The sequence below is a fragment of the Dysidea avara genome, chromosome 2, assembly GCF_963678975.1.
Source record: "Dysidea avara chromosome 2, odDysAvar1.4, whole genome shotgun sequence".
NCBI classification, from domain to species: domain Eukaryota; kingdom Metazoa; phylum Porifera; class Demospongiae; order Dictyoceratida; family Dysideidae; genus Dysidea; species Dysidea avara.
In genome coordinates, this window is record NC_089273.1 from 49,683,265 (window position 1) to 49,699,410 (window position 16,146).

General features: G+C 36.7%; 1 protein-coding gene across 2 annotated transcripts; it reads left to right on the forward strand.

Moving 5' to 3' along the window:
• The first annotated feature begins 7,392 nt into the window (after positions 1-7,392).
• On the forward strand, positions 7,393-15,810 carry LOC136247548 (outer membrane protein A-like). Of its 2 annotated transcripts, XM_066039304.1 has the most exons (3): positions 7,393-13,003; positions 13,049-14,446; positions 15,547-15,810. In XM_066039304.1, the coding sequence occupies exons 1-3, from the start codon at positions 9,060-9,062 to the stop codon at positions 15,620-15,622; spliced, it is 5,418 nt and encodes a 1,805-aa protein (XP_065895376.1). In that variant the 5' UTR covers positions 7,393-9,059; the 3' UTR covers positions 15,623-15,810. The 2 variants fall into 2 exon arrangements, with proteins under 2 accessions (XP_065895376.1, XP_065895375.1); XM_066039303.1 differs by having other exon boundaries at positions 7,394-14,446.
• The last annotated feature ends 336 nt before the right edge of the window (positions 15,811-16,146 follow it).

The following is a 16,146-nucleotide window of genomic DNA, read 5'->3' on the forward strand; positions in this document are numbered from 1 at the left end:
ATAGAAGTGTATAGGCACTCATAAAACAATTTCACATACGTTCATGAAACTCTACAAGTGGTTTCCCACCAATGAGCGAGCAATGAGAAGGCACGGACTAATAAAATTGTACTAACCAAGACTAATGTTTCAACTTACATTGTTATCCATGAAGGATAATCCGTCCTAACATAGATCCAGCGAGGAAAAAACACAGGGGTTCAACGCCTGGCGGCAGGTGGCGAGCCAATATGCGCCAATATTTACCACAAGGTTAATACGCATGCGCATATTTTGGAAAGGAAAATTTTCTAAGTCAGAAGTGCGTCCAAAAAAAAATTCGCCTGGACCATCTCCTCCGGCCTTGAAATTCTAGGGTTTTACTCTTTTCACCACCTTTCATAACCCTTACGTAATATTAAGCTCAAAAGCATCCAGACTTCCTACTGTAGTTGTTGCTCTCTCTCTTCGACTTTTGGGCACGCATCTAGTAGTTGCCGCGAGTAGTCGACTTTAGGGGATGCGTCCAGTAGTTGCCGCGAGTAGTCAACTTTAGGGGAAGCGTCCAGTAGTTGCCACGAGTAGTAGACTTTAGGGGAAACGTCTAGTAGTGTTAGCGTTAGGGTTAGGGTTAGAGTTCAGCTTTGGTTTCTTCTTCACCTTTAGGGTTAGGTTCTTCTTACTATATACAGCTTATTTCGTTAGTCACATTTATAAGATACAAAAGATGGGAATCAAGGGAGCTAGCAGCGGTAGCATAATCGGTAGCACAGTGGACCATCACACTGGGATCTTGGGTTCGATCCCTCTTCAATACTGCACTTTTTTTTCCGCCTTTTTGGTTCACCGTTATTTTTCTAAGTTCTGTAGGGTTATGAAATAGGGTGAAAAGAGTGATACCCTGAAATTCTACGTTCGGACAAAACTATCAGTTTTCGGACTTTGATTTTTACTACCAGTAAACAATGTCCAATTTATTTCAAATTTGTATACAATATACCTGTATTCATTAGCTATTAATGGCCAAAAAATGGTTTCGTTATCTTTAGTATAGAGCATTTTCAACACGTGATCTACATTACGTAACTTAAAATATCGCCTACGCGTCCGCCATACTGGTGAATTTTTTTTCCCCGGGGTGCCTGCACCCTTTGCCACCACCCCCAGCACCAGATGGTAAAAGTGCTGGACAAAAAGACTGTAAACTCAAAAAAAATCAATGAGATAGCAACACTTGGCCTTCCGAAATAGCAAGGTCAAGTGCTCCAGTGGTCACAGGGCTGCCACGGTGTGACCTTGCTCCATGCAAGCAGGTCACTGCTGACCTGAGCAAAGAGAAGCTGGTGGAACATCTAATCCATGACACAACACTGCTGTAAGATTGGCCCCATTGAGTAGATAGCATAGAAGCTAGACGCTTATAAGCAACTGTAGCTGCACTACCCATCCCTCCAAACGTGGAGAAAACCAATGGAGTGAATGAGCCCATTTCAACATCTCTTATTCTCTGTTCATACATCCTTTGTTTATCTCTTTCAAACCTTCTGTACAAGGAAGAAACCGCTGTGTTTCGATAACTGGGAGCAGTTGGATTGAAAATTCTAACATCAAAGAAAGCCTTCTGATGACGACTTCCCTAAAAACCATGTGCACTTACATCTAAACGTGCCTCATCCTCCACATTAGCTGTGGCATAGCGAAAGGACTCACCAGACAGGGGTTGCAGCACTGGTTCAATGGCCACATTATGACATACTTCAGACAAAGCAGCAGCAGTGAAGTCCCTAAGTTCATTGTGACGTAGAGTAGGGAAACCACCTGTAGCACAATTCATTGCATGATCAACAGTAAAGCCATGACCACAGACACACTTAGCAGGTAGACCATTAGGCAACCAACCATATCGTAGACACAGTGCATCCCTAAATGCACCTTTATGGAGTGCAAAACCATGTTCTTCAATAGGAAGCACTGATAACCATGATGAGGTACCTTTCTCACTAGATAAAGAAACAATACGACGTAAACTAACTGGCAACTGTGGTGTGAGTTCCGATTGCTTACAAACCAGCTGCCGATGTCTCAAAGCTATAACATCAGCCTTAGCTTGACGCTGGGCACTAACCACTGACATCCTAAAGCAAGTCTGTTGTTCAATGATCTCCTTGGTTAAAGATGATGTAACTTGAATGGAAGAATCAAATTCAAAGTTAGCATTAACAGAAGGGTTTCCCAGACCCAGGCCTCCCATTCGTGCTGGAAGAGAAAACAATTCTCGCTCTAAATCACTGACAAATTTTCCAGTAACAGCAGGAATAAATTCTGTAAAAATAGTTGTTTCAAGAGGTTGAAGATAGTCAGAAATTCTGGGCAGCGTTCGTAAAAAATATGTCCACTTACTAATAAGACCATGCGTGAAAGCACAATAAGCAGCATGAGGCTGAACCTTTGCAATCACACTTAACTTCCGCACACAAGATACCCAATACTCAACCTTCTCATTCACATAATGCTGGACAAAGGTAGGAGATCCTATAGCAGCGCCAAGGTGACGCTTACCCTCCACTGTGATACCCACACCACATCCATCAAAAAGATTCTTAGCTAAATCTAGATGTTCTGCTTTCACAATCAGCCATGATTTAGATGGTTTTACATTGTAGCCAAATGTAGGACCCAAAGACACAAGGGCAGACCACCACTTGCGCAACCCAGTCAAAGAGCCAGCAGCAGTAGCATCGTCAGCAAACCAGCCTTCTAAAGCACTGCCAATACTGGTGAACCAAGCACTGGTGAACCGTATAATAGTTCGCTCAGTGTAGTGTGTTTACAGTATTCTTCTGGCAGTGGAAAGAAGTCAGGGTTGCTGTGGAAGAGAACTGCATCTTTGGCAGTGCTTTAGAAGGCTAGGAGGGTGATTAATAAGCACGAAAGGTGCCGGGGCTGAACTGAAAGAAGCCGTTCTTTATAAAGAATCTCGAGGGGATTTCTCCGTGTTAAACACTCGTTTCTTGGTATCCCTGACAAGAGTGATCATTCCAGTGTGTAGTGGTTCAATGTCAAAAGGACTGGGATGGGTAAGGCTGTTCAACTACATGTCCGCGTAAGGGAGGGGGGCACTAGCTAGTTAGTTATATTGGAATAGCAGCCTTACAATTTTTAGCGATAAATTCGGACGCATTTTATTTTTAATTTAACTATGCCCACCAGTAAAGTTAATGCTTTTACAATAATTGCACCACAGAAGCAGGTAAATAAATATCTTTCAAGAGTAGAAGTGTACTTATAAAGTTTATATTCAGGATATTTCCGTTGGCATGCTGCATTTTGCTCCTAAATGAAGGAGATGCACGCAAAGTAGAAAAATGAAGTTACTAGAAATCTCCTGACCACCCGCTTATGTTAGTCTTGGTGCCCAATCACAAATACCGCCCTGGAAATTGAAAGGCGTTTCTTTCTCTACCTTATATGGGTGCATAAAACGGCATTTACGTGCATTTTTGGACACCCGTATAAGGTAGAGAAAGAAACGCCTTTCAATTTCCAGGACGGTATAATTAGCTAATAGTAATAATAGGACGGTATAATAGGAATTAATAGTAATAGTTACAAATAGATCCAAACTTGGACGTACTTGGCTTACTCACTGCTCCCATGTAGTGTGTTGTGTTAACTTAGATAGTGAATCCTCGAGTCCAGTACCAGTGCTTTCTGGAGTCAGTGCTCGGACCATTAATGTTTCTGTTGGTACATTAATGACATTACTAAAGATATCAACTCACCACTCCACTTGTTTGCTGATGATTGTCTACCTTACAGAGTTATTAACAGTGCAGAAGACGCCAACATGCTTCAAGAAGACCTGAATAGGTTATCAGAATGGGCCAGCACCTGGCAACTTACATTCAATGTTAGTAAATGTGTCCTTGACACCATTCAATCACGTCTATAGCTATACCCTCAATAATTGCATCTTAAATCTATTTGATCAACATGCTTACTTGGGAGTAATCTTTAATACATCACTATCTTGGTCACCACACATTTCTAGTATTGTTACCAAAGCATCTAAAACACTTAATTTTCTGAAACACAATTTAAACAAATGCTCAAAACAAGTTAAAGAATCTGCTTATCTAACAATGGTCAGGCCACAACTAGAATATGCATCTGACGTCTGGGACCCTCACCAAGCTGGAGATTTTGTAGAGCTAGAATAAATACAACGAAGAGCAGCACGCTGGGTAATGAATGATTATGGTAGACTTAGTTCTGTCACCTCAATGTTAAATCAGCTATCATGGCCAACTCTCCAGACTCGCTGCAAATTATCTTGACTACAAACATTACACAAAGTTTTTACCAACAGATATCACTTACAATTCCTCCATACTACCTACCAACATCACAATCTACGAGACAGTACCATCCACTGCACTACATCTTACCACATGTATCTACCACAGCACACCAAAATAGTTATTTTTTAAGAACAATTAATGATTGGAACTCTTACCAGTAGATCTTATTAAATTTGTTACACATACTACAACACCCTGAATCTTAAAACATTGTTTCTCAATAATGGTAGATACTGAGGATGTCCAGGTAACAGGTACCATCACTGGCTCTTCCTGGGTCTGCAACATGGTAGCCTTTGGGAATCCCCTGGAACTGCCACTGTTTCGTATTCTTCAAACAAGTTACAATCAGTGAATTTTGTGACAACTGGTTTAGTGGTCACATAGTGAGTTTCAATCTGGAAATTCTAAGGGAAACTGCTTCAGCAGTTTCAGAAACCTTTCAAATTATTTTATAGTAGTACTAGGCACCAGCCTATATGATATGACTATTATTATTGTAGTTTACAATGCAGCCAAATTCTTAATGCACAATAAGCGTTAACTTTTACATTTAGCCAGTTGTTCATAAGCAAAAGTTTATCATTACTCATTAGAAAGTAACAAAACATGGGAACTGTAGCAAAAATTGAGCATAATTGTGAGCATAATAGGTAAACATTTTGAGCACTGCAGCATAGCATAATAGGTAAAATTAAAAGCATAATAGGCTGGTGCCTATATAGTACCATAAATTAACACCACAAACGTGTTTGGTTTTTATCATGGACTGACATACAGTAAGATACTAGCTACGTACTCTGTTTTATTGGGCAATACAATTGTTCAACTTCACAAAGCGTATTGCTAGGCGAATTTTCTTTGAAAATGTAAAATAATACTTCGAAATGAAGTAGGGGTCTATGCAATAAAAAGTAGTCTTGGTGGGAGAAAGTCCCTACTTTGGCATAGCATTGAGCAAAATTATAGCTAATGTATACCAAAGTAGGAACTTTCCAATCGAGCTATGCTGTAATACCATCGTTCATCTCTTGTTTCACTGATTTTTATTGCATAGATACTATACCTACTGTACTTCATTTCTAAATTAACGATTTTTAAAATACTAGTTTGTTTAGTTTTTTGTTGTAGTACAGCTAGTTACAGTGTAACTTGTGAGCTAGCTATCAGTTTCCTGTACAGCTTATTAAAGTACATACTGTGGAAGTACTTAGGCCCATAGTAACGTGCATAGCTTACTTTTGATTGTAGTAGTAGCAGTGGTGCTCAGATCTATGACTTGTCTCAGTATGATGGTCCGCATTCTATACACTCAGGCCGGAAGCTGTTCGAACGAACAGGCCCTTTCAGCTGTCTGGAGCTTAGTCTTGACTAACAGGATGAAGTAATATAATTTCCACTAGAGTACTATCCAATTACTCAGTGATCTCACTGTCCGGCACTGAGTGGCTGAGTCAGTGTGTTCAGAGGAAGTAACAAATCTCTTCATCAATTGCAGTGAGTGAGTGAGACGAAATTCAGTTCAAGTTTTGGAAAAATTTCTGTATCTGGTCACCAGTAAGTGTTTCTTGTATTTAATGCTGTATTTCATGTTAGATGGACTAATATTATTCCGTAAAGGTGATTTTTATGGCATAAGATGTCTCTAGGATAAATTTTAAAGGTGGAATTTTAGGTGGCGCACGTCGTTTTTGGCGGATCCCTACTTAACAGTAGTACTGTACTGTTTGATTACACATCGATCTATTTCATAGTGACTCTAACTTGTGATAAACACCATGTATATATACACTAATATGATACTGCTACTGTTTTCAAGCATTATTATAATATTTAGTTATAATTCATTCTGTGGTGGTAAAAATTTCTTGTGTCCAATTGTGTTCAAAACAATTACGGTCTGACAATGAAACATTATCCTGATCTAATCAGTCAAACCATCATGTAGTTGACATCATTTTAAAGCCATTGTAAAAGTTCATAGAAACAGGATTCCTGTAAAAGTGTACACCCATAAATTGTCCTAATTCATCCCCTCCCTACCAATTCCTCTTTCATTTTGTTAACACATGTTTAAGGAAAGGCTTATAGTGGCAGTGAAGTCACTAAAATGTTTATTTTGCTCAGAATTATAGCTAAAACAGAATGCTTGTTTGTGCAAATATATACAAACCATGTAAAAACACATCAAACAGGCTTTGCTTCTTTTCCTTGTTCATATTTCTTTATCCAGACCTGCCAAGTGATAATGAATACAGCCTATAGAGTTTAATACATACTTACTACAATAGGGTTTTACTTGAGATGGCTTCCTAATTAATGTAATACTTGATATCAACTGTAGTGGATGTTCCCTATGTTGGTATGTAGCCGCAATATAATCAGTAATTGTAATAAGCAACATGATATTTTTAAAGCCATTATTTTTGGTTTAATAATTATTATTACTGTGAAAGAATCAAATGAATATATTTGGCCACACTTGTCTGTTATTCTCATCCTTGACATAAAAACTCAAAATTGACATGGTCTGTAAAACTTTAGTGTGCGATTTGCTTTGTATGGCTCATATATGCAGGTGCGAAAAAGCCTTTCCAAATTGTCATGTTAGACTAATCATAACTCCTCATGATCATGTTTTCAACCTATCACCTTCGTATTACACAAAGCCATGGTGCTATGTTAGGGTTATAAAGGGACCAAATTTCGGGGTGATTCCACATTCACAAGTCAAGTTACAGATTGCCAAGTACATGAAAAGACTATAAGACCCCTTTTTACAGACCGGATCACATGATACTGTGTCTTGTGCATGTGCTGAAGTATTAAATACTGTGATTGGTTGGAGATTGCCTTATACAGTTGATCATGAGCTTGCATTATACAACCATCAACTTCGCTATCTTGGATATCTGTTGGTTACTTGTACAGTTAATGCTTTGAGAAGTAAGGAATCATTACAAATGTTCAAAAATATTACTGCTGTTATATATTTAGTCATGTTTTGCTGTATAGTATGTAGATACTTATGTAGTGATTTCATGTTTGTATAGTTGGAAGCAATAGGCTATAATAGCTTGTTTTGTTAGCTGGCTAGCGTTCCAACACTTTTTTGTTCATCAAAACTGACTTTTATCAACAAGACTAAAGTGTTAAATCCATTATAAGGTATAACAATGCCAGAATTTGATGTCCTCTATCTCTATTAATACTGGGTATACACAAATGACATGTATAAGGTAAGAAGCTGTAAACTCACCAGTTAACAAGAGTAATATTTTAATGAGCTGAAATGTTCCAGTAAATGTATGAACCAGTTCAGAAAAGTGTTCTTCCATTTCTTACAGAACTTGCTGGCCTAAAGAACAACTTGCATTTATAGCTACTGTACAATAGTTGAATATCAAACTTAATATTATCTAAATAGTACACAGAGTAATATACCATCATGTGGCATGAGTGAAGATGTCACTAATTTTAGTCTGTTAACTTATTATGAGTTCGAGCTCGACTTCCCCTACACCATCCTCCCCTATGCACTAGTGATTTTACATGTCTTTAGTTAAATTATCAGAAGTGAGAATCCAAGAGTCAGACTAATTCATAGTGACAGGCCACCTATACTTGTCTTGAAATCTTTAAACTGTTCCTCTCAAAACTACATAATTCTGTACTTGATGTGTGGTTTAAAATCAGTTTACACAATTGTTCTTTACAGCAATTGTGGCAAGACAGTACTGACAGACCATCGTGTAGTTGCTGTGACTACCTTTAACTGATATTAATTTTTACAACAGATGATGTACAAGTGTAAATTCATGTACTGGTACAGCCATTGTAAAAATTCCTAGAAACTTAAAAGTGTAGGAAGTAAAATTGAAAATGATCCTTGAATATTGTGAACAATAAGAAACTTAAAAGTGTAGGATATTGAAATTGAAAAAGATCCTTGAATACTGTGAACAATAAGATACTTAAAATTGTAGGAAGTAAAATTGAAAAAGATATGTGAATACTGTGAAAATAAAAGTATGTAGGCATTTGTCTATACAGGTTGCCTCTACAGCACTCCAGTGATCAAATCATTACCTGGGTTGGGAAATCATTCAATGGTGAAACCAGTGTAACGTTTTGAATCATATTATAATCTTTTTATTTGAACATAAATTATGCTGATGCCCATCCCAACACCCTTAACACACATTAAGTACTATGTTAATCCAAATTATACAGCAACACCCATAAAACTTTTAATAAACAAGTAATGCTTCTTATACTCGTGATGCTCTCTGAAAGACCATGAATAGATCCACCACTAGTGAAAATTTTACTTATTTTTCTGGCAAGGATAGTGAATTGCTGTTTATTAATCTGTAAAATACTTTTATTATTTTATCTTACAGCAAAAGTTCTGAATGTGCAGTTGTGCTCCAAAGGTCAGTTTTTATTACACAGGCTGCACAATGATTAGTATACAGCTTACTAAGCATCACAAAGATATATTACAAAAATAAAATCACTGCATTACAGCACAATTGAGGGGCATTTAATATTCTGTATAGCAAAGATATCAATGGCTAAGGAACATGAACTGATTGTAAAGTGACTTCCTTATTCACTAATATGGTTGTTTTATATAGTGAAGTTATAAATGGTTACCATTGCATCATGTTTCAGTGTTTATAAACCACTGAAGCCATATATGGTCATCATTACATCATGTTTCTGTGCCTACAAATAGTGTGTGGATCACAAACCAGCAGTAGTTTGTGTGTTTCTCTGCTTTTTAATAGTATCTGTAGTATGATGTTTACAAGACTGATAGTGCTACTACTACTAATAATCCTTTGGAATGTTGATGGACTCAGAAGAGTTATGCTTGAGATTGATGTCCATCCTAGTAATGATGCTGAAGATGATGTTAGTGGTTTAAGCAGTGATAAGGATGAAATTCCATGTTGTAATATTGGAAACTATACTTCCTATTCAATTGTTGATGTACTGAATAATGTCACTACTAGTAACACCATTATCAATATATCAACTGATGTTGTGTTGTCTTCAATTGTGACACTTGAAGGTCTCAAAAATATTACAATAATTGGACAAGGAAATCCCACTGTGAACTGTAATGATATTGGATCTGTGAAGTTTGTATCCTGTAATAATATCACTATTCAAGGTGTCAATTGGGAGAGGTGTGGATCTATTAAACTACCAGCGTACCCTGGAGTGAAGTTTTGCAAATCATCTAATATATTTATTAAAGATTCCTCTTTTCATCACTCAAGACAACATGCTGTTGTACTGTCAAACATGTTAGGAAATGTGTACATTAACAATTGTCAGTTTACACATAACAAATACCACAAAGGTCATGGAACAGCTATTTACTATACAACTAGTTCTGAACAGCATACTCAGGTACAGTTGGTAATTAACAATTGTAATTTCACTTTTAATGGACCAGCTGAAAGTGTTGTTTACATTGATAATTCAAATAATAAAGTTAATGGCCATATTTCTTTATTACAAAATTCTACATTTATCCAAAACAAAGGAGTACCCATTTATATTTCACACACCAGTCTACTTCTCAATAACAGTGTATCATTCAAGGATAATAAAGCCACTACTGGTGGAGGAATTTATAGCAGAAATTCTATTATCAAATTTGATGACAAGTGTAACGTGAGCTTCTACAGCAATTCAGTTAGCAATAAAGGTGGAGCCATCTATCAAACTCATTCCAAGATGTTCATCAGAATGAATACTGTAGTAATGTTTGTAAGGAACTCAGCAGTTAGATATGGTGGTGCTGTATTTACTGAAGGAAGATCACTCATCTCATTTGAAGATCAGTCACAAGTAACATTTGACGATAACAGAGCTAGAAGTGGAGGAGCAATATGTTCCGTACAGAACAGCAGTTTATTATTTTGTAGAAACTCAGTTGTTGAGTTCAATCATAACGTAGCAGTAGAGTTTGGAGGAGGAGCTATGAACTTTGCTTCTTATGTGTTAATATATGATAATACAAGTATTTCATTCCATAACAATACTGCCAGATGGGGAGGAGCTATTTCTGAGTTTCGTAATTCAAATATTGCATTTGATGGAAATTCAAGAGCATCATTTACAGAAAACAAGGTCACTGGTAGAGGAGGAGCTTTGCACTGTAATTTCAATTCTAGATTCTCCTTTGATGGCAACTCATTGTTAACATTCAGTGACAACAGTGCTGTGTATGGAGGTGGAGCTATAGACTCAAAGTCTGGAGGTAACTGCTACACAAGGTTTCATGGAAACTCTACCTTGTCATTCCATAACAACATAGCCAGGTATGGAGGAGCCATACTCTCTGATCGTACTAGTAAAATGTCATTTACTGACAATGTAACGATAACATTCACTAACAACAGAGCAACACTTGGTGGTGCTTTAGAGGCTAATAATTGTGATGTATCATTTGATGAACACTGCACAGTAACTTTCAGTAACAATATTGCCACACATCATGGTGGTGCTATACATTCTGTACAGAACAGCAGAATAGCATTTTATGGAAACTCAGTTGTTGAGTTCAACCATAACAAAGCAGTAAATCATGGAGGAGGAGCTGTAGACCTTAGATATACGTCTTATGTGTTAATATATGATAATGCAAGTGTTTCATTCCGTAACAATACTGCCATTTTTGGAGGAGCAATTTCCGATTTTGGTAGTTCAAATATTTCATTTGATGGAAATTCAAGAGTAACATTTACAGAGAACAAGGCCACTGATAGAGGAGGTGCTGTACACCAAAATAATAACTCTAGACTGTCATTTAGTGGTAACTCAGTGTTAACATTCAGTGACAACAGTGCTGTGTATGGAGGTGGAGCTATAGACTCATTCTCTGGAGGTAAATGTTACACAACATTTCATGGAAACTCTACCCTGTCATTCCATAACAACAGCGCCAGGTTTGGAGGAGCCATACTCTCTGGTCGTACTAGCAAAATGTCATTTACTGACAATGTAACAATAACATGCACTGACAACATAGCAACACATGGTGGTGTTTTACATGTAAATAGTTATGATGTATCATTTACTGGCCATGCCGTGGTGACATTTACTAACAACACAGCAACAGCAGGTGGTGTTTTATTTGCTAGTAATTGTGATGTATCATTTACTGGCCATTCCATGGTGACTTTTACTAACAATACTGGTATGGATAGAGGTGGAGCATTGTACTGTACTCACAACTGTCACATGAGTTTTAATGGAAACTCAACTTTGACATTTAACAACAACAGTGCTATGAATGGAGGAGCTATGATGTCTTATGTTGATAGCAGTATTTCATTTGATGACAGTTCAACAGTTATGTTTAATGGAAATGTGGCCACTGATAGAGGAGGAGCTGTCTATGGAGGGGGAGCTATAGACCCATACTTTGGAGGTAACTGCTACACAATATTCCTTGGAAACTCGACAGTGTCATTCCATAACAACAAAGCCAGATATGGAGGAGCTATACACTCTGATTTAACTAGCAATGTGTCATTTAATCACAATGTAACAATAACATTCATTAACAATACGGCAACCTCTGGTGGTGCTTTAAATGCTGATAATAGCAATGTGTCATTTTCTGGATACTCACTAGTAAATTTTAGATATAACACTGCTGTACTAACAGGGGGAGCTTTAAGTTGTACTAAAAGTAGTTACTTAACGTTTCATGGAAATTCAACAGTGTCGTTTAAAAGTAACAAAGCTGTATATTCTTCAGGAGGAGCTGTAGCCTCTAGTTCAAATTCACACATGCTATTACATGGAAACACTTCAATAACTTTTGATCACAATATTGCTAGAGACGGTGGAGCTGTGTCTATTGTGCAATCCAATCTGAGCATTTCTACACACTCCATATCAATATTTGTAAACAACACAGCTAAAGGGCATGGTGGAGCCATATATCTCAGCGATAACTTTACAGCAATACTCAGTGATGGCTCTGATATTGGGTTCAGTTATAACACTGCCACTGGATATGGTGGAGCTATCTATGGAGAAATTTCTGGTGCTTTTCAAAATAAAGTAATACTGAACACTACACTCATTCATTTCTATAACAATACTGCTCTTGTAGGTGAAGATATATTTGTTCATATACCATCATCTTGTGATGATTTGTGCATAAAGAACAGCATTGTGGGTGATACATGCTTTTCACAATTTGGAAAACACACCATCAGAACACCTCGCAGTAAACTAGTATTAGGTAACCCAGCTGTGTGTATTGATGAAGACAATAACACTAATTGTGGGAAATATTATATAAACAACATAATGCTTGGTCAAGAAATTATCATTGATGCCTGTGTACGGGACTATTATGATCAATCTGCTGATGTTACAAGATTTGCGGTAAACAGTAATGATAAAGATCACCACATATTCGGATCATCAAATAATGTACAGATTTCCTGTGACAGTCTAAGAGGAATAAGTGTGATAGGAAATAAAGTTATGACCACATCAAATATTTCTGTGACTCTTACTTCCCATGATGGAAGTCAGCCTGACTTAAAAACGATATCAGTAGAACTAATAACTGAACTATCACCATGTCACCCTGGTTTCTATTATGATAACACAACACAAAGGTGCGTATGCTACTATGACGATGATATCATAATTTGTTCTGATAGTACATCATTTATCAGGAGAGGTTATTGGTTTGGAGTCGTCAGTGATAGATCAACAGTGACAGTTTGTCCAAACAATTACTGCAACTTTGCTTGTTGTGAAGCCACTAAAGGATTTTATGAACTCTCACCAGTGAGAATGAATCAGTGTAGTTCACACAGATCTGGTACTGCTTGTGGTAGTTGTGAAGAAGGCTATACTCTTTCCTTTGATTCTGTAGAATGTGTAAGTGTTGACAAATGTACAACTGGACAGACAGTAATGGTAGTCACATTATCAATGGTATACTGGATAGTCATAGTTATACTAGTGTTTATCATGACATACTATCATGTTGGAATTGGTTATTTGTATGCTATTACATACTATTACAGTATGATGGATATTTTACTGAGCCAAAATTTATACCAATCAAATGGATTGTTTACAACTGTTACCACTTTGTCCAGTCTTGTGAAAATCACTCCTCAATTTCTAGGACAACTTTGCTTAGTAACAAATATGAGTGGAATTGACCAACAATTCATTCATTATACGCATCCACTAGCTGTCTCAGTTATAATAGTAATAATCTGTCAATCAGCAAGAATATCTTACAAATTTTCATCATTTATTAGTAGAGGAATTATCCGTACTGTTTGTTTTCTTCTGCTCTTGTCATACACATCTGTGGCCACAACTTCATTACTGTTGTTGAGATCACTGACATTTGATAATGTGGATAAGGTTTACACTTACCTATCACCTGACATTATAGAGTACTGTCACGGTCGTCATCTACCATATTTTATTGTAGCAGTGTTATGTACACTAGTGATTGTGATTGGTCTACCACTTCTACTGCTACTAGAGCCATTTCTCAACCACAAGATCAGCTTTACCAGAATGAAGCCATTACTGGATCAGTTTCAAGGATGTTACAAAGACAAATATCGTTGTTTTGCAGCTTATTACATGATTTGTCGACTTGTTATTATTGTGATAATCATTGCAATTCCATCCAACAATAATCTCTCCCAGTTTTTGCTGATCTTTTCTAGTGGTGTTTTGGCTTTAGTAGTGATAGTATTAAAACCTTATCAACACAAGATCCTGAACATCTTTGATGGGTTGATTTTACAATTAGTGGTCCTGGCTACACTGATACCACTTGCGGACAATGTTAGCCAACAATTATCAACAGCTACTATTATCATTGCAATGATTCTACCACTGATCTCCTTCATTGCTCTGGAACTGATAGTACACAAAGAGACCATCAAGACTATTACTACAAAAATAGCTGCACATTTTAAGACTGAGCCAGTTTCTACCACAAATGATAATAATGAGGTACCAATGGGTGATATTGGAATAATCATTGATGATAATATGAGGAAGAATGCTACTATCTGTGAAATGTAAGTATACACTATAATAGCTAGTTGTCAATGTCAGCTATTATAAAGTATGCAATTAAATCTACAGTAAAGTGATGTAAATGCCGCTGTGTTTCTCTAATATAGTTGGCTTAAAAGTTAAGAATTTATTTTGCAGTTGTCAAGTTAGTATTTAATTCTCAATATGTGACTCAGTGATTACATCAACAGTAATTACATATTAATTTTGTTACCAAACTTGGCAATAATACCCATATAACTAGCTTTTGCTGGTAATAGTTGGACAATAAAATGTACTGCGTGTTGTGTAGTTTACTATTTAATACTATACCTGTTTCACTGCCCATACAAAAGTCTCAATAGTAACAGTGAAATTTATCCCGTATTTCACTGGTAGCAGTGAAAAAGTTGTAATTGCAATTTCATTGGCTAGAATTTATGTTAACAATGTAGCGCCAATTAGTGTTTATGCATGTTTAGTACATAGTGACAAATTGCGTACATAGCAATGTTAATGCACAGCATGCGTATATGAGGTTTATATGCAACGAGTATGGTATTAACTGGGAATAGCATGGGTATAGCAGTGAAATTTTGGATAAATACCACTCTTTTTGTATTGGAAATGGTAAATTTCCAATACAACACTCGTGGTATTTATCCCAAATTTCACTGCTACCCATGCTATTACTAGTACATATTATTTTTTTATCAAGTACTGTATTATAACTACATACACAGCAAAAATAGTGTTCCAATACTACCTATTCTAACCCCATCTTTATTCAGTATTGGAACAACTATTTTAAAAAACTCCCTATAACAAGACAAAACGAACCTCAAATCCATAAATGACTCTAATGTTATTCACTATTGGGGGCTGTGGTCTGTTTTTGTTTGAGCCAAGGTAGAATTTTTGGACTATTAGTTCCAACACCTAAACATAGATGGAATAAATACAGTCAGTATTTGTGTATGAATTATGCTGTGATACATCACACATGAGGTAGTATGTGTTTATTGTTTATAATGTTACTATAATGGCTTACCTAAATGTTACAATTGTACTATAAACAATAGTAGTCAGTTTCCAGTGTGTATTATGTTGTTGTTTATAACAGTCATTCAAACACAAGTGATGATTTTACCCACTACCGGGATTCTTTCTTGGAGGTGATGGATCAGATAGAAGACTGATGTATACAGTGTGATCAATAACAATGACACTAATAATCATGCATACACACTTTTCATATTGATTTTAGTAGCTACTTGAACTATGTTATCTTGTATACTACACTGAGCTTGTAGAAATATAGTTATTATTGTATTAGATGTACTTAGCATTCTCTAAGTCAGATCAGCATTAATTTTCTTAGTTATTATCATACTAGATTATGGATTAACACAAGACAATAGGGATCACATGAGACAAATGGATCACATGAGACAAACGGATCACATGAGACAAATGGATCACATGAGACACATGGTTAGATAGCACACAACAAAACTTCAATGTTCGTACGTATGTATGTTTCAAAAATAAGGGTTCACGAACACACACACACACGCACACACACACACACACACACACACACACACACACACACACACACACACAATAATATTACTGTATGTATATGTGTACAACACAAATGACGGCTCAATAACACAACATGGGGATTTTTGAGGCTATAGAAACTGTTAGAGCTAGGGAA

Bases quoted from the DNA above. Each gene is read 5' to 3' on its own strand.
- LOC136247548 (XM_066039303.1), top strand. From the start codon at position 9,060: ATGTTTCTGTGCCTACAAATAGTGTGTGGATCACAAACCAGCAGTAGT. The intron at 14,447-15,546 runs GTAAGTATACAC...TGTTTATAACAG, and splicing joins AATGCTACTATCTGTGAAAT to TCATTCAAACACAAGTGATG.